Source organism: Biomphalaria glabrata, chromosome 11 (assembly GCF_947242115.1).
Source record: "Biomphalaria glabrata chromosome 11, xgBioGlab47.1, whole genome shotgun sequence".
Taxonomy (NCBI): Eukaryota; Metazoa; Mollusca; class Gastropoda; family Planorbidae; genus Biomphalaria; species Biomphalaria glabrata.
This window is the reverse complement of record NC_074721.1, coordinates 38,405,471-38,431,921: the sequence shown is the minus strand read 5'-3', so window position 1 is coordinate 38,431,921 and position 26,451 is coordinate 38,405,471. Positions and strand designations below refer to the sequence as shown.

Here is a 26,451-nt window from a genome sequence, read left to right as displayed (position 1 = left end):
TAGAAACCAACATCTGTTACCTAGATAATAGGCTAGATATCATCATTACTTATCTTTACATCATCATCACTCACATAGACATAATTATCATCTACCTAGATAGTCGGCTAGAAATCACCATCACAGTGCCATCACTTATCTAGACATTATCATCTGTTACCTAGATAATAGGCTTAACATCACCATCACTTATCTAAAAACCAACATCTGTTACCTAGATAATAGGCTAGATATCATCATTACTTATCTTGACATCATCATCACTCACATAGACATAATTATCATCTACCTAGGTAGTCGGCTAGAAATCACCATCACTTATCTAGACATTATCATCTGTTACCCAGATAATAGGCTTAACATCACCATCACTTATATAGAAACCAACATATGTTACCTAGATAATAGGCTAGATATCATCATTACTTATCTTGACATCATCATCACTCACATAGACATAATTATCATCTACCTAGGTAGTCGGCTAGAAATCACCATCACAGTGCCATCACTTATCTAGACTTTATCATCTGTTACCTACATAATAGGCTTAACATCACCATCACTTATCTAGAAACCAACATCTGTTACCTAGATAATAGGCTAGATATCATCATTACTTATCTTGACATCATCATCACTCACATAGACATAATCATCATCTACCTAGATAGTCGGCTAGAAATCACCATCACTTATCTAGACATTATCATCTGTTACCTAGATAATAGGCTTAACATTACCATCACTAATATAGAAACCAACATGTTACGTAGATAATAGGCTAGATAACCTTATCGCTTATCTAGACATCATCATCAATTAACTAGATAATAGGCTATATATTAATTATCTAGACATCATCAATACAGAGGGAATAGGCTAGATACCATCATAGCTTATCTACACATTATAAATAGTTACCAAGATAATATGATTATCATCATCATCGCTTACCTAGACATCATCACTTACTTTGACATCGCTCATCATCAGTTACCAAAACAATACGCTAGATATCTTCATTGCTTATTTAGACATTATCATTAGTTTCCTAGATAATATGCTTATTAATTATCATCATTGCTTACCTAGACATCATCACTTACTTTGACATTGAGCTCGTTTTTATAAAACATAAATTTATTTTCAGTACAAGTAGATTGTACCTATGACGCAATGTATGTCAACATAAATCCTTACGGGGATCCCCAGTTCCAGGGATACATCTATGTATACGGCTACGACAAACCAGGGGAGTGTTTCTTTATTGAGACAGGCAACATTACGGTAACTAGAGTTCTCACATTTATGTGCTACTAATTTTTAAAATGGATTATCGGAGACATACATGGTATGTGTGTGCTTGTGTGTGTGTGTGTGTGTTACTGGTAGCTCAAACTACCAATAACTTCGTGCTAACAAATGTGTGTGTGTGTGTGTGTGTTACTGGTAGTTCAAACTACCAATAACTTCGTGCTAACAAATGTGTGTGTGTGTGTGTGTGTGTGTTACTGGTAGTTCAAACTACCAATAACTTCGTGCTAACAAATGTGTGTGTGTGTGTGTTACTGGTAGCTCAAACTACCAATAACTTCGTGCTAACAAATGTGTGTGTGTGTGTGTGTGTTACTGGTAGTTCAAACTACCAATAACTTCGTGCTAACAAATGTGTGTGTGTGTGTGTGTTACTTGAAAGTAGTAGAAGCTTAATTGTATAATTTATAGATCTTCACCCTCGCAAGAAGCTTCCCGCTTTATGTATCCCCTAATAGTTTGTTGAAATGTTGGGGTAACACACGTGATCCGTCGACCTTCTTTCTCCATTCCTTTTTGAGAGGCTCTTATTGTTTTTTGCCTAGACTTTCTTAAAATGACAGTCGCGTACATTCTTTAATTTTGTCTTCCCACCGCTTTCTGTGTCTGCCTCTTCTTCTTTTTCCTGGAACTGTTCCCTGCAGGAAGGTCTTTGCGAGTCCTGAGGAACTTATGTTGTATACCTCCGCGCTATATATTGTGTGGATAAGTCCAAATGGAGGTAACACTCAAATAGAGAAATAACACACAGGCCAAAAACCAACAATACAGAGGTACAAGACGCCGTTGACCTGTCAATTAACAAGTTTAATAATAATGAAGAGGACCGCCTAACAACGTCCGTCCAACTCAATCTCTACGTCCATAAAACCTTTCTCTCTCTAAAGCCTTCAGTAGTAATCTCGTTACTTTTCGCTATTCCTCCTCAAATCCTAGTTTGTTTTTTTACTAGTAGCGTCAAAAACCTTTCCCTTTTAATGAAACAAATTACTTTTCGCGTCTATTGGACCTCATTCACCAATCGTAAACAAACAACATTAAGCCACGTGATTCTATATGTCTTCTATACAAATTATGTAATCCATAGTGGCTGTCACGTGATACGTATTTTTCATTGTTTTATCAATATTATGACGTGGCTAAATGTGTTTATTTACGATTTGTGTCATAACACTTAAAATTTTGCCGTAAGTCTTAGCATGCGTTTTTATTTTGGTTGGAAATGGTCAGAATGTCATCAATGCCTAGAATCCTTCTGTAGCACTTACAAATTGTAACTCTCATTCAAATAACTTTTTCTTTTTTTTCTTTTTAGATTCCCCCGTTTGTTAAAAACAGTACACTTCTGAAGGGATACGGCATCGAACTCAAGCACATTGGGAGTAAATGTGGAGATGCAACTTTGAAAAATGTGAGAAATTTTACTTTTTTTTTGTATCGAATTTTTTTTTTAACTGAAAAAAAAAAAAGAAAAGATTCACTAAGAGCTTGAAGGTGTGATAGCTTTGTATTTAAAGACATAATAAGGCTTGTGTTCGAGTCCAAAGATCAATGAGGAATAGCCTACATTATTTTCCTTGACTACGTAGCCCCAGCCGTGACTTTAAAGCCATAAAAACAGCTAGAAAACAGAGTGAAAAAGAAATGACTTAAAACGAACAGAAAGATCAGTAAATACAATGATAGAGATCTTCAAGGGGGGGGGGGCTCTCATCTCCCTTCCTCTTCCTCCTAGCCATCGACTACTCAATGGGGAGAGCAACGAACCAGACTGCCTTTAGTATTCCATGGCGTGAGCAAAACCGAATGACGAACTTGGACTTCGCCGATGACGTAGTACTACTCGGGGCTACAAATAATAGCATTCAAGAAATGACGGAGAGCCTAGAATAAGCCTAGATAGAGTGGCAACCAAAATTGGCCTCCGCATAAACTTGGATAAGACTAAAATTTTGCGAGTGGGATATAAGGCAAAGGGTGCCCCGTCAGACTTGGCGAGTCAAAGCTTGAAGAGTTGGACAAGTTCACATACCTTGGCAGCATCATAAAAAACGTTGGGGATGCCTACCATGATGTAGCGTACCGAATAGGAAAGGCAGAGAGCATTTTCCAAAGTCTGAAGCTTATTTGGACAAACTTAGCAAGTTAGTGTACGACATAAAAAAATCGAGAAGTCTGGTACATGACATACCTATGCACAAGTCAGACTGTCAGGTATATCGGTAAATTTACCAGACGACTTCAAATGCAAATATTGTACCTTTTTAAATTCTATTGTTTAAATCGGCTTGTACAAATAAAGCTATTCATATTTTTCGAGGGCTCACGTGGGCCTAATTATGACACGAATGATGGGCCCATGTTCAATGAACTTTCCTCCATGGTTGGTAAGCCTCAGGCTGTGGTCGTGGGCCCGGGCTCATTCATTCGAGGCATGGATGCTACGCCACTGGTCTATATGTTTTCGTCTGTTACAAAGTGACGTCAAAAATACTCTTGAATCAAAGGCCGTAACCACTAGGATTAGAGATTATGCATAATAATTGAATAATAATAGTGCCACAATAGAAATATATCTGTCAACAACTTTGATTGTACGGCCTCGATAAAAACAAATAATTCTGTTAATTTTTTATGATCATGTTTTATTTTAGGATACGCCCTCATCGACAACATTTGTTCGAAAATTCTTTGTCCAGTATGACAAGGAATTCAAGTCTCCAGTGGATCAGCTAGTCACAGCCCAATGTACTGTGCAGGGCGGAGATACGATCTTTGTCAGCAGTCAGACCACACTCGTGGAGGAACAAGGTTCAGGGTAAATAGTGGTGGAGTTTCAGATCTCAACCTTTTTCTGTCTCCAGGTGTATATTGGGCGGCTATGGATGACTTTTATGTCTCCAGGTGTAGATTGGGCGGCTATGGATGACTTTTTTGTCTCCAGGTGTATATTGGGCGGCTATGGATGACTTTTCTGTCTCCAGGTGTATATTGGGCGCTATGGATGACTTTTCTGTCTCCAGGTGTATATTGGGCGGCTATGGATGACTTTTCTGTCTCCAGGTGTATATTGGGCGCTATGGATGACTTTTCTGTCTCCAGGTGTATATTGGGCGGCTATGGATGACTTTTTTGTCTCCAGGTGTATATTGGGCGGCTATGGATGACTTTTATGTCTTCGGGTGTATATTGGGAGGCTATGGATGACTTTTATGGAGATGTTTTCGCCAGGGTGCTAAAATGTGCTCAAAAATTATCATGTACATTAAAAAAACAACAACTAAGCTTAACAGCATTACTTTAATGTTTACACCTGATACACAAAAAAGATGGATAATAATAGTTCCAAAACATGCAAAATATTTTACAAACATTGTATGAAAATGTCCAATATCAGTGTGGAAAGTTATAAACTACAAAGTCAGTCACACCTTAAGGTAATTGGGGCTTATCTCACAAGGTGTCTCTCAACTTATTTCTCACCTTCTCAACTTACCTCTACACTTTTCTCTACACTTATCTCTACTTAACTCTAAACTTATCTCTACACTTACCTCTACACTTATCTCTTCACTTATCTCTACACTTATCTCTACACTTATTTCTACACTTATCTCTCAGCTTATCTCTACACTTATCTCTACACTTTTCTCTCAACTTATCTCTACACTTATCTCTCAACTTATCTATACACTTTTCTCTCAACTTATCCGTACACTTTTCTCTCAACTTATCTCTACACTTATCTCTACACTTATCTCTACACTTATCTCTCAACTTATCTCTACACTTTTCTCTCAACTTATCTCTACACTTTTCTCCACACTTTTCTCTAAACTTATCTATCAACTTATCTCTCAACTTATATCCACACTTATCGCTCAACTTATCTCTACACTTATCTCTCAAACCTAATCTAGATGTACTTTTCTTGCCACTCGCACCTGGTCTCCGTGTCTACACCAATTTACCAGACATCCCTCTCTTTTTATACTGTTAGTGGTCTCTCTGTACTTCTTTTTACCTGTGAAAGTGGGACACTTAACAATGAGGTGGTCTCTCTGTACTTCTTTTTACCTGTGAAAGTGGGACACTTAACAATGAGGTGGTCTCTCTGTACTTCTGTTTACCTGTGAAAGTGGGACACTGAACAATGAGGTGGTCTCTTTGTACTTCTGTTTACCTGTGAAAGTGGGACACTTAACAATGAGGAGGTCTCTCTGTACTTCTTTTTACCTGTGAAAGTGGGACACTGACCGATAAGGATGAACAAAATTCAAGCCTTTGAGAGTAAATGCCACAGAAAAGTTGAAATACTTCTGGGAATCAAATACCTGGAGAAGAAGATCAATGGGCTTGTGATCTTACGCATCAACACTGGCTGGCAAAAGTGAGAAACTCCTCCATAATGTGTAGAGACGAAAGCTGAGCCGGTTTGGTCCTATTGTAAGACATGACTCACTGTCCAAAGTCATACTTCAAGGTACAGGGCAGGGAGCACGAAGAAAGGGTCATCCAAATAAGATTTGGCCGGACAACGGGTAAGACTAAACATGACTCTCTCTCTTGATATTCTTCTAAGAGTAACTTCTGACCGAAAAGAATTGATGTTTTTTAGTGACGCGAATAGTCGCAGCGTCCCCTACGACAAAAGTCAAGGGGACAGATGAGGTGTCCGGTACACGATATAGCATCTTAGTCAACACAGTACTTGTATTACATCATCAAATACGCATAAACACACACGCAATAACTTGCACTAAAGACATACTATTTTAGTCAAATGTGTGTGAATTGTCTATTAACCCAAAATGCATTTAACAAGTGGATTTTACTCGTAGATTTCTCTACTGCCCCTGAAAACATTTTTTTAGTTTTATTATTCTTTTTTAATATTATTTTTTCTGTTATTACATTTAATTTTTTGTTGATTGGCTATTTCAGTTATAAAGAGGTGAATTTCACTTCATCGTCAAGCAGCGTCACTCTTGAGATTCAGAGCGTTGATTCCAAAACTTTAACAGATAAATCTGCAGTTAGACTTGGTGACCCTATCAAAATAGTCATTAAAGGCAAGTATGAAATAAATATCAATGCATCCTTAAGTAAAGTTTCGAAATTGTAATCTTTTTAAACCTAGCCCTCTAAACCAAATTGTTATTGAAAGTTTTCAAAATATTAAACGATGTGTTTTGATTGGTAATGTATCCCGCCCTATGTATCTAGTGAGCCAGCGGTGTTGGTGGTGGCTGGGTCAACACTGCTGAATCTATTACAACCTCAGCAATCCATTCCACTCCTCTGATGCACTTAATGAGTTTTCGGAGACATTGACTTGCTCAGATATTAATTATTTCTCATTTGTATTCATCTATTTGTTAGGCTAGAAGCCGCTTGAACATATATAACAAAAGAAATATTTTTCAAAACATAATTTAAACGAGCAGAGAGAATATTTTTTATCTTAGTAACCAATGAATGCTATAATTTTAAAAAAATGGAACATTTGTTACCCCGTTTCCCCCCCCCCTCCCCACAAATAGTCCTGGTTAAGCCAATGAATAAATCTACTAGACTTTATCATTTTCCAATGATAGGCCTTTAGATCTAGACCTAGATGGCGGTGCGCACAATGTTCCTGAACATTATAATTTATTCAACTCTTGAAGGATTAATGCATTAATGCAGGGGTTCTCAACCTGTGGGGTCGCGACCCTCTTGGGGGTCGATTGACGATTTGCCAGGGGTCGCCTAAAACTATCGAAAATGTGGATTGTTATTGTCTACTCTTCTAATGCTGAATGTGTGTGTGTGGGGGGGGGGAAGAGGAGAGGGGGTCGCGGCAGAGTGGGGGATTGTAAAAAGGGGTCGGCGAGCATAAAAGGTTGAGAACCGCTGCATTAATGCCTACATGCGGAAATACCCGAAGACGTATACTGCCTTCAAGATAAATATTTTCTATTTCTCAAGCCAAATTTCAATTATTTTCTTTTTATGCTTTCAATACTTATAGTAGTAATTCTTTTCGCAAAGATATACATCAACTGTCAAATTTCTTGGAAAATTCTTAAGAATCGCGTCCACCCACCCAGAAGGCTCTACTCCGAAAGGGTGACTTGAATAGGTTGATTCAATCGCAAACCATCTTATTTGTTCGATTAGACCACGCCTTGTTTATTCAAGAGATTAATAAATTAATGTTTAGGAACATTTTCTTCTTCTAAGGCTAGATCGAAAGGACAGTCATTGGAAAATTATAAAGTCTAGTAGATAAATACATTCGCTTTATCTAACTTTCATTAACTCTTTCTCTCCTAACCGACGATACACACGTTGATTCCATCAGAATGTGGTAAATAATTACGGAGAGAAAGAGTTAACTGTTAAGAGAAAAACAGTCGCTCTGTAAAATTTTGTATAGGAGGTATTGTCTTAAAAAAAGACGTATTTTCAAGATGTTTCTAGTTGTTTCTTTATTTGCTACTTTATGGAACTTAGGTGTTTGCAGCTTTTGTGATACTGTCTGATCTGGAACATTCTGCTATTGCAGACTATATGTAACTGTAGGATATTATTTCGTTTAAAATTACTGTTTGTGTGCGAACTTTTAGGGCCGAGTCTCTTGAAGGTAGAGAACTGCACGGCTAGTGACGGTCCCAGCACTTCCAAAATACAGTTCCTAACAAATGGGTAAGGAGTGTGTGTCTATTTATATCTAATTACGTCATTATCACTTAGTTTCGGCAATAGCCCATGAAGGAATGGTTGTTTTATTGCTGAATTGAACAGTCTGCGCCCGTAACCTGCCACGCTTCTGGAGAATTTTAATTATCGAAATTCACTGATTTTAAATAATGTGGTCATTAAAATTAGGAATAGACAGCCATCTCTGATACAACGTGGTAAAGCGCTTGGCTTCCAAACATAAGGTCTTGGGTTTGAATCTCATAGAAGAATTTTATTTTGAATTTCGGGATCTTTAGGTCTCCTCGGAGACACCCAGCTTTATCCTACATTAGTTGGGGAAAAGTAAAGGTGGTTGGTCGTTGTGCTGGCCACATGACCCCTTGTTAGCCGTAGGCCACAGAAACAGATGACCTTTACATCATCTGCCCTGTAGGCAACAGCGCATTATCTATAACTCCATCCAGCTATCGTATTGATAACATATTTTAGCCTTATCCTTTTGGCCTGGTAATTCTAGTATCAGATTATGATACTTTTAATATTTATTTATTTATTTTTAAATCCCCTTGCCCCTTGTTGTTACCGGTCGTTGACTTATGGTTCCAAATTGCTGGTGGACAGCTAAACCGCTGTAGGCGTAATGTATCCTAAGAAAACAAATAACTTAAATAACTCCCTCTTGTGAAAAAGACTAAATAGAGCTTTATTTATAATATAAACAAAACTAAGTTGAAATGAGATAAAGCAGTGATGCCCAAAATACGGCCGGCGGGCAAGATATGGCCCGCGACGTGGTTTCATCCGGCCCGCAGAAACGTCGACACAAAGTGTAGAAAATCCCCCCTCTTTTTTTAAGTTGAAAAGTATCTTGAAGTACGTTAGGGCCTCTCTTTTTCTCTGATGGATTGGTACAATGGCCTTTTACATTAGTAAATGTACGTTATGACATGGAAGACCCGAAGAAACTCTGAAGTTAGAATATACCAGGAAAAGTTGAATGGATCTTTAATTTTTTTTGTGAAACGTGATAATAAGCCAACGTATTTGATTTATAAAGAAAGTTTGGCTGTTTTAGAAAAGAACCACATATAAACGGCATTATAAAACAATTATGTTGTCCTTCTTGGTTTGAGTCTCAGTTAAAAAAAATGGTTAAACTACGCCAAGAGATTGGAGGAGAAACAAAAGAAGAAAATGATTTGTTGGTAAGCTGGCTAAAATGTCGCTCGCATTTTAAGTAGAGGCGCGTAAAAAAAGAAAGAAAAATTTCAGACACCCCATTAATTAATGTAAGTAGGCTACTAGATCCAGAGGCTTCTAATACCTTTTCGGTCATGTGGCCCACGACACGAGTGTCGAAAAGTGAAATGGCCCGCAAGTCGAATTACGTTGGGCATAACTGAGATAAAGTAACTGGAGTAGACTTAAGTTATAATATTCTTTAACAAAATCTAACTCACTACAATAGCACATCCTTTCCGTCTCACGTTCTGGAGTCGTCTGCCATTAGATCAAGAGACGACAATGCCACCTATATTGCATCCTTCACAACCAATCGCAAGCCTCTTGTTGCCGTCACCATAGAAACACACACACACACACGAATTCCATAACACTCCCGTCACCACCGCGAAAAAAAACAAAAATGTAAACACAATCGCAGACTTTTGTTCAGTTTTTTGAATTCAATATGAAAGTAGTAAATGAGCCCTTTGTTGCTTTTTTGGTCAGACCCTTTTTTTATCACTCAGGCTTTGTGAACTCTTGTATTCAAGAGTTTTAATATTGTTCATTTTAGACTTCCTGTTATGCCTAAATATAGCGTTACCTACATTTCCATTTGTTTGTATAAATTCTTACATAAAAACAAGTATTCAGTCAACTTCGGCTTCAAATGACCCCCCCCCCTCCAAAAAAAAATTAATCAGTCAAAACCCTTTGGAAAATAATATAGAGGATGAAACAAAGTTTGAATAATCACAAAATAAAAATAAAATGCAGTTAAAGTTTTTATTAAAATTATGGCTAATCTAGATTTTGTCAATGAATTTCATAGTTATAACCCCACCAGAAGAAAGGGAAATAATTTAAGGGAACTTTGTATATTTTTAAATGTTCAAATAAAAAAAAACAACACATGGGGTTGAAGAAGTGCTCAATAAATCTTTTAGTTATTTTTTAAAAGAAGACAAACCACAGTGTAATTCACAAAAGAAAACAGATTTTTTTTCACGATGTCATATATTTGTGATTGTCTAATAAGTTAAGCCAAAGGCAGTGTAGAATCTGGGCCTATTAAAGGTTTCCTCCAATGGTCGTTAGAACCACATCTAAATCTCCGAGGGATCCAACATCTCTATTACCTTTAGTTCGTGCAGTTAAATGACCATTTACTATTTGAACAGAAATTGTCCTTTGTATTTCAGATGTCCAGTAATGAGATACAAAAGTATCGACGTCACCAGCAGACGACCAGACAGCGCCTCGTTTGAGATTTCTCTGAAGGCGTTTAGGTTTAACGGCAATAATAATATCGTAAATTTCACCTGCGCCATCAAACTTTGCAGCAGCTCTGTCGAGTGCCAGGTCAGTTTCGATTTAAGAGTTTTGGAAAAGCTACAGTGGCTAAGTGAAACTACTAGACTGTTAACAATAAGAGCCCTTAGTTCGAGACCCGTTGAAGGTTGAATTTTTTTAAAAAATCATCCAGTCGATGGGGGACCTCCGAACAGAGGGGTCGGTGAAGATACAATCTCTCATTCCTGGCCACGAGTAAAAGCCTTCCGTTGGTCAAACCGTGGCTGAGGTGAAAGACTACAATATTTCCATCAAGTTAAAAAAAATTTACCTAGAAAGTCATTAAACTAATTTATAATATTTATTACCCAGACCCCATTGCAGTGTTTCTCAACCTTTTAATTATGACGCAAGCAGAAAAAAAGATATTTCCCCGCCAGATGAGTAGCCTGGGAAGCATTGTAAACATCTCAGAGAAGTCCGGGACGTAATCATCTCTCCAACCGATTTTCTTGTTTTTCCTAGCGACAGAAAGGTTTATCTTGTTAAAAGCGACAAGCCTAGTAGCGGTCATGTTTTGGTCACGTTTAGCGCGATTCAATTTACTTTGAATTTGGTGTGACGTCGGAAATATTTAATTTGTGTCATTTTTTTTTTGTCTCTTCTGTCACTGCTTCGTGCTACCCTTGCGGTTTGCACTCTAGGGATGCAGAATCGCTGCCTTACCTAAATATTTTAACTTTAAAATTTCATTTTTTCTTGGCTTATATTCAAAGATGGGTTTTATAACTCCTATGAAACTACAATATTTGTTGAAAAATGAAATTACCGGTTTTGTTCCCGCACCACGTTGTCAGGGCGTCGTGCCCATTGCCCTTCAAGGAGGGCACGACCCTTCCCCCATTATCGTTTGAGAAACACTGCTGTAAAGCATCTAGGTTTACAGTAACTGTCGATTCTTATTCGCAATGGAAAATCCCCAACCGCTATAAATAGCACTACAGGTCATAGTACATGACTACGTGCATTGCATGCATCATGGGAAGGACAGTTCTCCATATGAGATTCTGAAAGATAGTTTTTTCAATGTTGCTATGTATATGTGGGAACTCCTCGAAGGCTCGGCCTCAGGACTCTACATTAAAACGAATGTGCTGATCATCCAGTCGATGGGGGACCTCCGAACAGAGGGGTCGGTGAAGATACAATCTCTCATTCCTGGCCACGAGTAAAAGCCTTCCGTTGGTCAAAGGGTCATAAAAGGAAGTAATCTCGACCCTTAAGGGCTACTTCGACGAGGAGGGGGGGGGGGGGAAAGAGAGACAGGGGGGTGGCTACCTGAACATTTTCAGGGTCGTCATAATGCTACAAGTGTTTAATTTGTATAACAAAGAAAGACTAAAAAGTGTGTTTCATGAGCAAAACATTTTGTTTTCGACAGATGCCAACGTGTTCCTCGACAGACGTCAGTAATACGACCAAAGGTAAGCGTTCTTGTTCTATTTCTGAACAGTATTTACGTCAGCTTCGTATCGAATCCTATGACATCGAAAATCCCCGTATCGTATTGTATGGTCTAGTATTGTATTCAAGCGTATCGTATCGATTTCTATAGTATCGCATCGTATTCTAGCGTATCGTATTCTATTTAGTATCGTGTTGTAATTTAACGTATTGTATCGCATGATGTTCTATCGTATCGTAGTCTATTGTATTGTATGAGCGAATACTATTCTGATATATAGTATCGTATCATATTCTACCGTCTTATCTTCATATTCATTGTATTCTATCGTATTGTAAAGTATTGTATCGTATCGTATCTTGTCGTAGCATTTCAGTCGTTTATACTTTTTATCACAGTCAGGCCGTAGCCAGCAAGCCCTTTACATTATCTTATATATTACAGACTTAACTTCAAAAAAGAAGATAATTGCTGTCATCCTCCTCACACTTACTTCTGTTTAAAAATATTTACTACCAGTCGACCGGCGGCGTAGCATACGCCGCTATTTTGCAGGGCCGGCCTTAGGCCACTGCAACCTATGCGACCGCAGTGGGCCCCACACTTTCATAGGACCCGCGCTAATTCTAGGAGTAAATTATTAAATTAAACCATTTTATATCTTATAACAGATTTCCCGCGGCTGCCTGATTTACCAGGAGCTCCTGGAAATCTCCTGAAATTGCAAAATATACGAAAAAGTCATGGAAATCTCCGAAAATTATTAAAAATCTTTTGAAAACTCATACAAATCTCATGAAATATAAAAAAAAATTGTCATTTTGGGGTGTCATTCAATCCTACGCGCGATTAATAAAAACATTAAATGCATTATCCGTAATTGTGTAATCTGGTAAAAGAAGTTTCTCGCGCCTCAAACTAATGAAGAATTACTTGAGATCAACAATTCTCAAAAATAGATTGAAACATTTGGTAATTCTTGCTATTGAGCGTGATCTATGTAGGAAACAGAATTATTATGATATACTGTATGACTTTGCTACACGCAAGGCTCGTAAAGTAATTCTGTACGTAGTAAAGAATGAATAAAATGCATAGACGAATTTATTTTCTAATACAAACTCTTAATTAAATTTCACTTATTATACACTTCCCTACCCAAACTTGGCCCGCGAAATCCGTTTCGCATAGGGCTCCACAATGGTCAAGTCCGGGCCTGCTATTTAGTGACGGGTGAATATACATAGTAGATTACTTGTCCTCCCATGACTTGTTGGTCACAATGGTTAAGTCCGGCGCTGCTATTTAGTGTTTGTAATTTTTTGCAGAGCCGGACTTAACCATTGTGGGGTCCTATGCGAAACGGATGAAAGTACGGGGCCCACTACGGTCGCATAGGTTGCAGTGGCCTAAGGCCGGCCCTGCAAAATAGCGGCGTATGCTACGCCGCCGGTCGACTGGTAGTAAATATTTTTAAGCAGAAGTAAGTGTGAGGAGGATGACAGCTCGATGGCTAGCTTTGTACTTGTGGCAACGTTACAGAGCGAAGAGCAGTTTGCTGATTATTTAACAACATGTACACCTATTGAGAGATTGTTGCTTGTTGGCCTTCCGCTATTTTTAAATTTATCTCTATTATTGCAATCGCGTAAATCAGTTCCTATCAGTCTGTTAGATTGGAATATTAATCATTTTCATATTTTACAACCATTAAATTAAATAAATTTATATAAATAGTATGTTTATTCACAAAGTACAAATTATAGTAAAAAATATCAGTATTTGTCACTATTAAAAGTGAATTTTATTATTTTTGTTTATTTTTATTATTACTGGTCACACTAGTGAAACTGTAGTTGAAAAAAAGATCGGACAAGAGGAGGATTCAGCCAACAACAACACAACATCTACGCTCTGAAAGACTGCATAAAACAGGAAGAGTTCAAGGTCACCCTATCAAACAAATTTCAGCATCTAGAAGAGCTGCTAGAAGAGGAGACAGTAGAATAGAAATGGCGGAAAGTGAAAGAAACAATGATCTCCTCTGTTCTTCAAAACTGCTCTCTTTACCATGAGGCCCGTACAAGACACTAGCCCCAAAACACCCCAATAGAAAGAAAACTATATGGAGAGCTCACTGATTTTGAAACCGCTGCGCAGTTCATCTCCCTATTATTAGTCTAGTTATCTGAACGCTCCAACATAAAAATCTGAACGAGGAAGAAGAAGAATTGACCACCACATGCCAAGAAGTACTGAGTCAAGTCATACACCCCCAAAGAGTGGATGTCAGCAGAAGCTCCTCAGAAGATCGAGGAAAGAAGAGAGACGAAAGCAGACGTGAACAGCTGGAAAACAAGAGCAGCAAAAGCAAAGGCACTAAAGCAATATTCAAAAACAGAAACGCAGTATCAGAGCAGATCTATCATCAAGAAGATATCTATTAGATTTGCAAAGTAAAAGAGACCAGTAAAGGACAAGAGTGGAGAAAACAACTGATGAAAGAGAGAATAGTTGCTTCGAGGATTTCCAGGAGCTACTGAACAGGCTTAATCCTGCAAACCAACCAGAGAGACTTGTGTGTGTGTGTGTGTGGGAGGGGGGGGGGTTATGCCTTTTTATAGTTGTTCCCGGCCTCCTTTCATATTGTTCGATTGTGGTTAAAGTGCCTGAAACAGTTACTATTGAGGAGGCAGAAAATATTGCTAGCTTCTAGTTATGTTAAGAGGTCACAAATGTATTTTTAATCTCGAGATATTCTTTTTATTTTTTTCGAATTCTAATTTATTAATATCTGTATAGTTCATTTATACATATTTAGATTGATCATTTCAAACTTTACCTAAAGCTGTAGAATGTCTTGGCTAAGTAGGGACAAAAAAAATACGAAGTAACAAAGACTCTTTAATATTATCTCCTCAATCCTTCTCTGCTATTCTTTACACTCTAAAAAGTATTTGCCCAAAGATTTACCTTTTCATTGCTAGTAACATTGCTTGTAACATTGCTTGTAACATTGCTTGTAACATTGTTTGTAGCATTGCTTGTAACATTGCTTGTAACATTGCTTGTAACATTGTTTGTAGCATTGCTTGTAACATTGCTTGTAGATACAAGGCAAACTTTAGTGTTACACTTTGTCATTTATATTGTATATAGACATGTCATTTTTATTGTTCATAGACAACACACCAGCCCAAGCCTCAAACACCACCGCCGCCAGTCAGAATTTCACGACCACAGCACCATCGGCAGACAATTCGACCACAGCACCATCGGCAGACAATTCGACCACAGCACCACCCCCTGCCGCCCCTGAGAACAACTCCACAGCAACGGGCGAAGGACTAAAGAGAAAACGTAGGGAGGCCACTGCTGGGAACTCAACTGTCACTGGAAGTGTCAAAGTCCTTGACCCTGATGAAGCAGACACAAGTGGTATGTTCATTTTGTATCACATTAAGTAGACAAAAAAAACGTCATTGAAAAAAAAACTGAGTAGGCCTATAGTCTCATATCCACTATATACAGAAAAAAGAAAGTAATTTCATCATTGTAATCTTTCCTTTGCGTTCCTCATGGAACATAGAGCCCTAGTATAAAAGGGGGCCCATCTCCACGGTCTCTTGCTAGTTGTTTAATGGCTTAACAGCTTTAACCTGTACTCTCGGCTTCCTCTAGTACAACGTGTCGCCACGTGTGGGTCTTCCTCTACGTCTTGTGTCTTGGGAGTTCCTCTCTAAGGCCTGTCTAGCTCTGTTGTTGGTCACTTTTCTGAGGATGTGACCAATTCTTCTCCACTTTTTCTCTAAGATCTACACCTCGATATTTCTCTGGCCACCCATCTCACACAGTATATGATTAAATCTCTATCACCCCCCCCCCACCAAAAAAAAAAAAAAAAACCCACAAAAAAACACAAAAAGATTTTCTCTTCCAAACATACTGCGAAACCTTAATGATGTGCACGCCAAGGTTTTATACTTCATTATTGCTTATACCAGCTTTATACTTTATAGAGTCCAGAGAACGCTGCTGCGTCTGGTTATTGCAAGTCCCTAACACGTGACCGTAAATGTATCAAGGATTGGTCTCTTGGTCACGTGAGAAGTTGCAAAGGGAAAATTGTGTCTCTCCAGACGAAAATGCCAGACAGATAAATAATATAAATAATATACTAGCTTTATACTTCACTAAGTCTTATAATAGCTATAAAAAATAAATCTCACTGTTACTTATCACATATTTATTCTTTACACTTTATACTTTATTAAATCTTGTTTGTAATGCTACAAACATTATACTTTACTATAGTTGCGAAGTCGGTGATAAATTTTGGAAAAATTGTTACTTATCACATATTTATTCTTTACACTTTATACTTTATTAAATCTTGTTTGTAATGCTACAAACATTATACTTTACTATAGTTGCGAAGTCGGTGATAAATTTTGGAAAAATTGTTACCTAGCTACAAACGTTTAAAATAAGAGTTGGAGCTGTCAGCTGACTGTCACAAATGTTGCATTGACTTAAATGATTTAACAACAGCACAGATTTCTTTGCAGAATAAGATTACAGATTAAAACAAAAGACTAAAAAACTTGAATAACAACCGACATTACTGGAGCTTATATATCTAGCACTAACGTGGAAAGAAAAATCTTGCAACTTAAAAGATTCTTTTGATTGCTGAAAGATTATCTTGGCAAATAATTGGTATGACCTGGACTGCCTTAAAGTAGAGATCCACCTCTTTCCCATGCTGATTAAGGTCTGGTCAAAGTGCAGTGATCATACCTTCGAGGGCCAAAAACTTTTTTTGTTACGGTTTTTTTTCATACACAGCAACTGGGTTAATTACCTATAAGTAGGGCTTTTGGTTTATGAAGAGAATGGCGCGTACTTATAATGCAGGGTCGTGCTTGCCGAATGTCTTGGGGCAAAAGCTCACCAGACCCCTGTACTTTTGTCAATCTTCTTATCTTATAAAATACAGACGTTATTTCAAAAAGAAGATGATTATGTCTTACGAGTCATGCACGTTAACCAATGACCTAAATTCTGCCAAGTCACTGGTTGTCCCAGCTGGCTCAGGCAACCCATTCCATGCTTTAATATCAATAGGGAAGAAGGAGCATTGGTACAAATTTGTTCTAGCATATGGAATGTGCCTTTATCTTTGTGACTGGGCGATTGCAGTCTTAGTTAAAATATATCCCACAAATGATAGAAGTTCGAAATGATTTAAAAACAAACAAATCAAGTTAAAAAAGAAAAACGTGAAAATGCTTAAAGGGAACTAACTTTTCCTAATTACTAGCAATAATACTATTAACTTGCATTAGCGAAATTTTCGGAAGAGTATGAACATATTTTATTTTGTTTCTCTTTAGGTGGCACTGGTGTGTCAGAGGTGTGTACCAACCAACGGGACTACTTGGCCGCAGTCATCGTCCTGGGGGTCTTCGCTTCGTGCCTTGCCATAACAATCATAGTGCTATTGGTCATCTTGAAGACTTCGAGGTCAAAGGTCGTACCCCACCGCCAGAATACATTCAACTCCCCAGTTCAGACCATGAAGCTGCCTCGCTTAGACCTGCACGGCTCAAACTCTCACCAGCCATTTTAAAATCTAGAACAGTTCTTCAAACTCACAATTCCATAATCATGAACTACAAATCTAATTGAATGAAAACTTCCCCAAAAGTCCTTTTTTGTTAAAAAAAAAAATCATTTAACTATCCAACTGAAAACCTTTACGTTGTTATGTCACTAAATTTTCACTAGAGTTATAAAAAAATCATTTTGATATAATTTTTATGCATAAATGTAGAAACTATGAAAGCGAACAAAAATAGTATTTAGACTTTCAGACATGATCCACTTTTCACGTTACAGCAATGGCAGACCATAGATTGAGTCGGTTTATTCCTTCAATACATTCATCCATATTTTATTTGTTAAATTTATTATTTCGTTAATTATTTTAAAAATATGTTTTAGTTGCTAAATCTTTTAATAACTGTTGACATGTTTGAGTTTTTATGTTTAATTTTTTTTTAAATATATATGTTTAGATTCCCCTCTGTGTGTCATGGAACCAATCCATTTCTCCTTCTAGACATTTGCACTCTATATCTTTACATTACGTTCGACCCCACACTTTTATTTACTTGATATAGAAACAATTGTCCATGTTTCCGATAGTTTAGTAAACAACAAATAAATGTAAGGTACCATTTTCCGAACTTGAGATATATAAGTAAAAAAAAAAGTAAAGTCCCCTTTCAGACCTTTCGATATATAGGGCAGATGATGTAAAGGTCATCTGTTTCTGTGGCCTACGGTTAACTAGGGTGTCATGTGGTCAGCACAACGACCAACTGCGTTTACTTTTGCCCAACTTATGTCAGGGATACATTAGAGCTGGATGGACTCAGAGACGCCCGAAGATCCCAAAATTAAAATTCCAAGTTTTCACCAGGATTCGAACCTCGGAAGCCAAGCGCTTTACCGCTCAGCAACCGCGCCTCCTTTCTTTTATTATCTTTATCATTGTAATCTTGTGTAATTAATTAAAATAGTGTATATTAACTCTTTTTCTCCTAACTGACGATACCAGCGTTGATTCTACCAGAATTTGGTAAATAATTACGGAGAGAAAGAGTTAAATAGGGGGATATGACGTAATATAATGTTACATACGGTAATTTAATGAATCCTAACATAATAAATAGGGCTGATGATGTGAAGTGTCATGTGGCCAGCACAACGATCAACCACCTTTATTTTGTCCCAAGCTAATGTCAGGTACCTATTGGAGTTGTCGGAATCATGAGTGCCTTAAAACTCCCAAAATTCAAAAACCTAGTCTTCACAGAGATTAGAGCCCGTGGCCTTTATTTCGGAAGTCAAGCTCTGTACTTCTCAGCCACCACGCTCCTGCCTTGAATTAAGTAGATAGATAGTAAACTGTTGCCTTTGATTCCAAAGATTAAAGTTGAGTGCAGCATTTCACGTGACCACGCAAAACCCAATTGCGACCTGCATATTTTGCCACATCTAAGACAGACAACGACGTTGTCCACCGGGGTCTATTTAAGCTATGGGAGCTTTCAAATTACGTCAAAGGTTAAGTTGACCAAGTCTTCCAAACATCGTCCCGAATTGTCCTTCCATCCCCTTAATCTTCCTCTGTAAATCACCTACAAACTTCCTTACACCACCTACAAACTTCCTTACACCACCTACAAACTTCCTTACATCACCTACAATCTTCTTCTTTCAATTACAACTTCTATACATGATCTACAATCTTCCTTACATCACCCACAATCTTCATCTTTAAATCATATCATATACAGACTTCCTGACATCACCTACAATCTTCATCTTTAAATCATATACAGACTTCCTGACATCACCTACAATCTTCATCTTTAAATCATATACAGACTTCCTGACATCACCTACAATCTTCATCTTTAAATTATACACAGACTTCCTGACATCACCTACAATCTTCATCTTTAAATTATATACAGACTTCCTGACATCACCTACAATCTTCCTCTTAAAATCAGGTACTACATCCCTTATCACCAACAATATTCCTCTTTGAATCCGTACAGTCTTCCTTAGTTATCCGCCACAATCTTCCAAACATAACTAACCGTTGGGCTACCTATACAACAATCTGTTTCTTTAATAAAACATGTAACAAGAGTGATTAAAAGTCTTTCTAAAATAACTTTTTGTGTCGTTTCTTGGTGTTGTCACTCTAAGTTTTTTTTATTTTATCATTTCTATTTTAAGATAGCATAAGATAATATTTTATTGGTCCAAACCAATTGACAGTTTGACTACAATCTACTACTACTACTGGAACAATAGAGTATGGCTGCCTGGTCGTGTGGTAAGCGCTCTGTCGATCGGCACCTTGTTCATACCCTGCCCGCTGCCAGCCCCCCCCCCCCCCCCCCCCCGTCGTCCTGCAAGAAATTTGGACTAGGATTCAGATTATCTTCAACTCTGAAGAAACATCCGAAACATATAAAACATTGTACAAACATTAACACACACACTCACAAACAACCAGCGTAGTATGGACAAAGCTTCTGTGTACTTCTCGATGACTATAAATGACCTTGAAACACCCTGACTGAAAGTTGCGAAAAGGAGTTTTTTAATCAAAGGGCCTAGATCAAGAATGTGATCAAGACACAATTTGGTCGAGTTGAGAAAAATGAAAAAAAAACGCTTTATTTGTGTCCTCTTGATATTTGGTTCTATTAACTAAAATTTAGTGTTTCCAGTAGTGCGAAATGGTGGTCATGTCCATGCAGTTTCACGAATAAAGTGGCTATGCCTGTACATAGCCCATATGTACATGTGCACCTCTCAGCCTGCATGCCCAACACAATAATAATAATTAGTGAGCATTTAGGACGCATAGTCAGAATAAGTAAAGTACAAAAGTAAAGTTTCCCCATTAAGACCTTGTGGTCTATAGGGCAGATAATGTAAAGGTCATCTGTTTCTGTGGCTTACGGTTAACAAGGGTGTCATGTTGCCAGCACAACGACCAACCACCTTTACTTTTCCCCAACTAATGTCAGGTACCCATTAGAGGTGGGTGGACTCAGAGGCGCCCAAAGATCCCGAAATTAAAAAAATCCCAGTCTTCACCAGGATGGTAGCCGTGTGGTGGCTTTTTGAATTAGTCTATTTAGTTGTATCTTTGTGCCAGTGAAGCATCATTACACCAGGAAAGTGAATTAGACTACTGATGGTAGAAGTATAAAAAGTTTCATTCATTGTTTTGACTAGTAGCTTAGTACTATGGCTTATAAATATTTGCATTTCTCTACGTCACCATGCCTAAATGGGGCCTTTCTCCAAGTCAGAAGGTTAACAAAGTTTACAGTATGACCTGGCTAAGCAGTCCCAGCTGCGACCTATATATTTTGTCACCACCAGAGCAGACATAACCATGGTTCAGCGTGGTTAATATAGGTTTTCTTTTCACCCTTTGTGTCCCCGTCAATGGCAGGAAATTTTCTTATGGTCTGAAACGTCTGTAAGCCTTTCTAAACCATTTATTTTCTGTTTAATGTCTCTTCTACTGGGGATTAGGTCTCTACTTACATTGATCTGTCCATCTGCAACTCTATAATCCTTTTTAATTTTAACAGTAAAATAATCTTATTTCTTTTCAAAACTAAAACTACTTCCTATAATCTCTCTAATTTCTCTTTTCTCTGTAATCTATTTATTATTTTTTTCCTAATATTTTATTAATCTAAGCTCTTTCCATTACCATCTCTCTTTCTCTCTCTCATAAGTGACACACTTTTACTAAAAAAAACAATGCATAATTATATATGTATATATATATAGGTCAGGGCAGTTTATTTCTAAAAATAACTTTTATACAAAGAAGTGGCATACAATAGAATATTTAGATACAAGAATTTTCAACATTGAGATTCTGTTTTGTTCATTGCATAGGTCAGTACTCCTAGAGTTAAGCTGCAAGGAAATAATTTTATAGTTTTGTGAACAGTATATAAAAATAATTATATTTAGTTAATAATAATAAAGAATTCTAAGATACAGATTAGGATGTTAAGCAGTTTAGCAACAATTCAAATCGCTTAATTTATATCATTGTTGTCTTCTGTGTATAGTATGGTGGTAAAGTTTCTTACAGGACTTGAGGGGAATGCTTTATTTGTGTAAAATTGCCTTTACTTTTCCCCAACTAATATCAGGTACCCATTGGAGCTGGGTGGACTCAGAAGCGCCCAAATATCCCGAATTAAAAAATCCCAGTCTTCACCAGGATTTGAACCCAGGGCCCTCAGTTTGGAAGGTAAGCGCTTTACCAATTAGGCCTCCTGTATAATTGTGTCTGACGAAGTACAGAGAATTCTGATCAGACAAACTCGTATAAAAATATTCAAACACATTTGTGCTTCTTCTCTATTATTGTTGTGCTTTGTATAAAGCAATCCTTTAGAGACACAGCTCTGTGCGACAAATCTCTCTACAGATCTGAGTTTTTAGTAAAAATAAAAAACAGTGATAACATGTTTTACATCTATAGTAGAGGAATAGAAAATTAAAAAGGCATAGTGTTGTGTAGGCCACACCAGATCATCACTAGCACAACTGGTCACAACAAAAATAGGCTGAATTCACTTTTATTTGTCCATAATTTTGCTCAAAAAATGTTTTTTTTAAACTAAATGATTGACTGTTAATCTCTTTCAGAGTTCCCTACATTCAGTTCTTTTTATTCCAGGACAATTTAGTAATCTGATATATGCAAAACTATTGAATATTTTGTTAAGATAATAACTTAATAAGTCACTTCTTTATGGTTCTTACTTATTCAAAAGTAACATATCACAAATTTTAACTAGAATTTATATAAAAAAAAGATTTATAATGTATGTCTATAAACAAATAAAGAGATTGCATTAATTTAAAATTTAAAAAAAATTTCTTAGTATTGTTCCTTTTGCATAACACGTTCAGTGCCTTATGGGTCATTATGAACAGGTGAGTATCTAAGAGAAGGTTTCCATGCTGCCATTCACAAACACAACTCTGCTGAGTTCAGTGCCTTATGGTTCATTATGAACAGGTCAGTATCTAAGAGAAGGTTTCCATGCTGCCATTCACAAACACAACTCTTCTGGAGTCAAATCTCCTTTAAAAAATTCCTAGTCTATATCTTGTTTCAATCTCTACCCCCCTCCTTTCATTTTAGGTATATACTGCTCAATCAAGACTAAACACATTTTCTTTCTATGAAAACTTTGTTAGGGTGGAAAGTAATAGGCAATTTTTAAATCAAAAATAAAATAAATCTCTGACTTAGGCATCTGAAAGACCAATCAAAACATTGTTTATAAAATACCATCACCTGATTGATAGAGTATAACACGTTGTATCCACAATTAAATACATTAATACACTAAAATACCTGGCTGAACTCTGGCTGCATAAGATGGAACCAGACAATAAGTTCCTGAAACCGGTTTAGTGGCTAGTTCGTTGAAATTGTTTGCAGCAATGACCTGATTGACCAACACTTTGTCATTGGAGTTGCAATCAGAGACATACAGTGTGTTGGCTACAGCAGAGAAGACTGCGAACACATCTTTTTCTTGCACTGAGATCTGGTCCTGGAGTGGAACGTAATACGTCATCAGATAATCTGGCTGGCATGTAACGTTGTTTGCTCCCACATAGGTGAATACGTTGCTATGGAGACAAAAAAACGTTTTTTTTTAATTAAGTCTTAATGAACAGAGATTTTTATATTTTGTTTTATATGAAAGAGACATTAATATGATGGTAATATCCTTTAAGGAATAATTGACAACAGAATATAGTAGCAAGATATAAAAATGAATACTTTTTAAAAACAAAGCTTAAATATAAGGGAAATAGCTTCTATTTACTACCATTTACTGAAAATTACAGGGTTTAGCTGCCATTCTGTTATACAAATGAAATCAATTAATTAGTACTAAATGATTAACATTAACTAATTGTTTCTTTTTTTTTCTGTATTGTCATCAGCTTTAAATAATTGTGCGAAATTAAAACGATATGAGAATGGGAAGTGAGAGAGAAAAAAATGTGTCAAAATGTAGTAAAGGGGATTAATCCATATACACATCGACATCTCTCTCTCGTTAAGTAAAATTTATTCCCTTTATTTCAATATCAAACAAGAGAATTTATCACCAACAAATAATTAATTGATTGGTTAATTTTGTTTTTATTGATTCGTGTCTTGTCAGGTTCTATGAAAAATTGCGCAATGGAACATGGGAGAAACATAGAAACAAAGAAACATATATTGTATGTAGTTTATGTAGAGAAAAAAACATGTTCTAACTTTTTACTTTTTATACAGACAGACAGAGTGAGTCTTTGTAAGTATTGTAAAAAGGGCTATAATTTGAAAAAAAAAACAGCTAGTGGCTGTGTGCAACAAACATAAGATGAGAAGCAAGGAGAAAAATAAATATAATAAAATAGCAAGATGTATAAAACATTAGACATAATTTAACAAAAGAAGGAAAAAAAAAACGGGGGGAAAAAAAGAGAATAAGAGGGTAACAGAAAAGAAAAAAAGAGACCAAGAGAAATGAGCGTAACAATCAGAGATTGAGAGAATAAAGTGAAAGTGAATGAGAGACAGAGTTAAGTTTAGAGAGTATAGCAGAAAGATTCAAATATCAGACATAATCATGAGAAGAGGGTTAAGGTTCAAACAAACAAAAGAGAGAATGAGAAAGATAAAGATAATTAGAGGTGAAAGGAAATACAGAAAGGGGTGGGGTAGATAGTGGTCTGAGAGAGGAAAGAGAAAAAAAACAACAGAAGTCTGGATGGCTGCCTGGTCATGTGGTAAGCGCTCTGAACTGTCATCTTGATGGTACCAGATTTCAATGCTGACATCCCCCATTGTCTTGCATGATATTTGGCCTAGAAATTCTGAACAAGCATCCAAGAGAATTTACCTGCCATAGTCAATTTAGTTTTATAAAGAAATAAGAGAACAATTACAGCATGTTACATTAAACATCCTAAAACTTGAACTTACTTCACTTTTCTATAAACAGCAAATGTCATGACACCTGGAGTTTTACAGAAGTAATACCATCTTGTGATAACTCCTTTGAAAGGAACTCTGACATGAAAAGAAATTGGAGCCACATGTTAAAATTTTAAAACTCTAATAGTAAGGTATGTTTTAAGTAATACTATAAAGAAGGTGACCATTCAGTTCCATCAACAAATGTAACAGCACAGGACTTTGGCTCTATAACGAGGAATAACGGATTTAATTGAAATACTTCTTATGTAAAGTTGTGATTGAAGACAGAGGGGGAAATTTATAAGATAATCTTTTTAAAAGATTTTTTCTACTGTTATTTTTTTAAATAATCTCCACTTCAATCCAAGGTGATCCCTATTATACCTCCACTTAGATAATTTATCTTTTGATTGTCTTATCCCTCAGGTCCACTTTAATCTTATGTGATTTCTATTGAAATTCTAATGAGACCCATTGGTTAACTTCAGCTTTTTCTGCTTCCTGTCTCAATTACATGTCTATTTGTCTGTTTTATTCCTGCCATATCACCATCTAACTTGTTTGTGCTTAAAATATGTGTTTCCAATTGAAAGGCTGTTGGATGCGCAGAGAGAAATCAAACGCTCGCCATTATCACTGATGTTTTCTGCAGAGCCATATGGTCCCATTACATATTCAAAGCCAGTTCGGTTGGGATTGATTTTGGCGTTAAAATCTCCCATCAGTAGAATTAGGTCGTGAGTAGGTGTTTCATCAAGAGTGGTTTGTAGTTGATTATAGAACTGATCTTTGATGGTATCTTCTGCATCCTCTGTAGGGGCATAAGCTTGGATGGTAGTGACTTTAATTTGCTTTGTTTGGAGTCGAGCTGTAATGATGCGGTCACTGATCGGCTTCCAAGCAATTAGCGCTGAAGCTGCTATTTTAGACATGATGATTCCTACACCACCAATGTGCTCCTTGTCATGTCCTGAATATATTATTGTCTTGCCATCATTGATTATTTTTCCACTTGACGTCCACCGCATCTCGCAGATCCCAAGGATGTCCAGCCGATATGAGTCAAACTCTCTTAAAAGTTGGGCCAGTTTACCGCATTGATTCAGGGTTCTTACATTCCACGTGCCTATAAGAGTCGGTTTCCTTGCGTTGAAAGGCTTGCCATGTATCGGGTATTGGACTTCCAGTTGGCTTTGATCCAACACCGTCATCAGGGTTTGGCCGCCCTCGCCGCATGTATAGTTTTCATTATGTGTCGAGTTTGCCGTTTCTGTAGCAATAGTGGTTTTACAGGGTGCACCAAATGGAGAAACCTTCAACGAGATAGATTACATTTGCATCTCCAAACGATGGAGGTCATCTCTGTTAGACGTGCGGACCCGCAGAGGAGCTGATATCGGCTCAGACCACTACCTTGTCAGTGGCAAATGTAAGCTCCGATTGAAACGCCAACCAAAACGAGCCACACGACCCCGCCCATTTAATGTAGAGAAGCTTAAAGACGGCAATACTGCAGCACAGTTCCAATTGAAACTAACGAACCGCTTTGAGGCTCTTGCAGATATATTGACCCTTGAAGAAGAGTGGGCCAACTTCAAATATACCACTATTGGGTGCGCAGAAGAAGTTATCGGAAGGAGGCGAGGTTCATACAAGGAACGGTGGATACAAGACAGAACATGGAAATTGATAGATGAGAGGAAAGAGGCCAAACGTAGACGAGATCAGAAAAATGAAACACAGGATCGCAGCCTAGCGGAAGAAGCCTATAGGGAAGCAGATCTGAAAGTAAAGAGAAGCTGTCGGCAAGATAAACGGGACTGGATTGAGCAGAAGGGAC

General features: G+C 37.3%; 2 protein-coding genes across 2 annotated transcripts in view; one reads left to right on the top strand and one right to left on the bottom strand.

Moving 5' to 3' along the window:
• The window catches only part of LOC106080342 (uncharacterized), a 47,265-nt gene extending 27,526 nt beyond the window's left edge, over positions 1 to 19,739 (top strand). Inside the window, exons 5-13 of the mRNA XM_056045620.1 lie at positions 1,154 to 1,290; positions 2,633 to 2,728; positions 3,972 to 4,135; positions 6,262 to 6,389; positions 7,929 to 8,007; positions 10,431 to 10,590; positions 11,963 to 12,005; positions 15,170 to 15,424; positions 17,383 to 19,739. Coding sequence (XP_055901595.1) covers positions 1,154 to 1,290; positions 2,633 to 2,728; positions 3,972 to 4,135; positions 6,262 to 6,389; positions 7,929 to 8,007; positions 10,431 to 10,590; positions 11,963 to 12,005; positions 15,170 to 15,424; positions 17,383 to 17,618 — 1,298 coding nt within the window. The 3' untranslated portion in view covers positions 17,619 to 19,739. The remainder of the gene's footprint in view (positions 1 to 1,153; positions 1,291 to 2,632; positions 2,729 to 3,971; positions 4,136 to 6,261; positions 6,390 to 7,928; positions 8,008 to 10,430; positions 10,591 to 11,962; positions 12,006 to 15,169; positions 15,425 to 17,382) is intronic.
• A 1,644-nt stretch (positions 19,740 to 21,383) lies between these two features.
• The window catches only part of LOC106058174 (uncharacterized), a 52,598-nt gene continuing 47,530 nt past the window's right edge, over positions 21,384 to 26,451 (bottom strand). The window contains exons 24-26 of the mRNA XM_056045612.1: positions 24,618 to 24,704; positions 22,983 to 23,263; positions 21,384 to 21,520 (exon numbers count right to left, since the gene is read on the bottom strand). Of these exons, the coding sequence (XP_055901587.1) occupies positions 21,516 to 21,520; positions 22,983 to 23,263; positions 24,618 to 24,704 (373 nt within the window). The 3' untranslated portion in view covers positions 21,384 to 21,515. The remainder of the gene's footprint in view (positions 21,521 to 22,982; positions 23,264 to 24,617; positions 24,705 to 26,451) is intronic.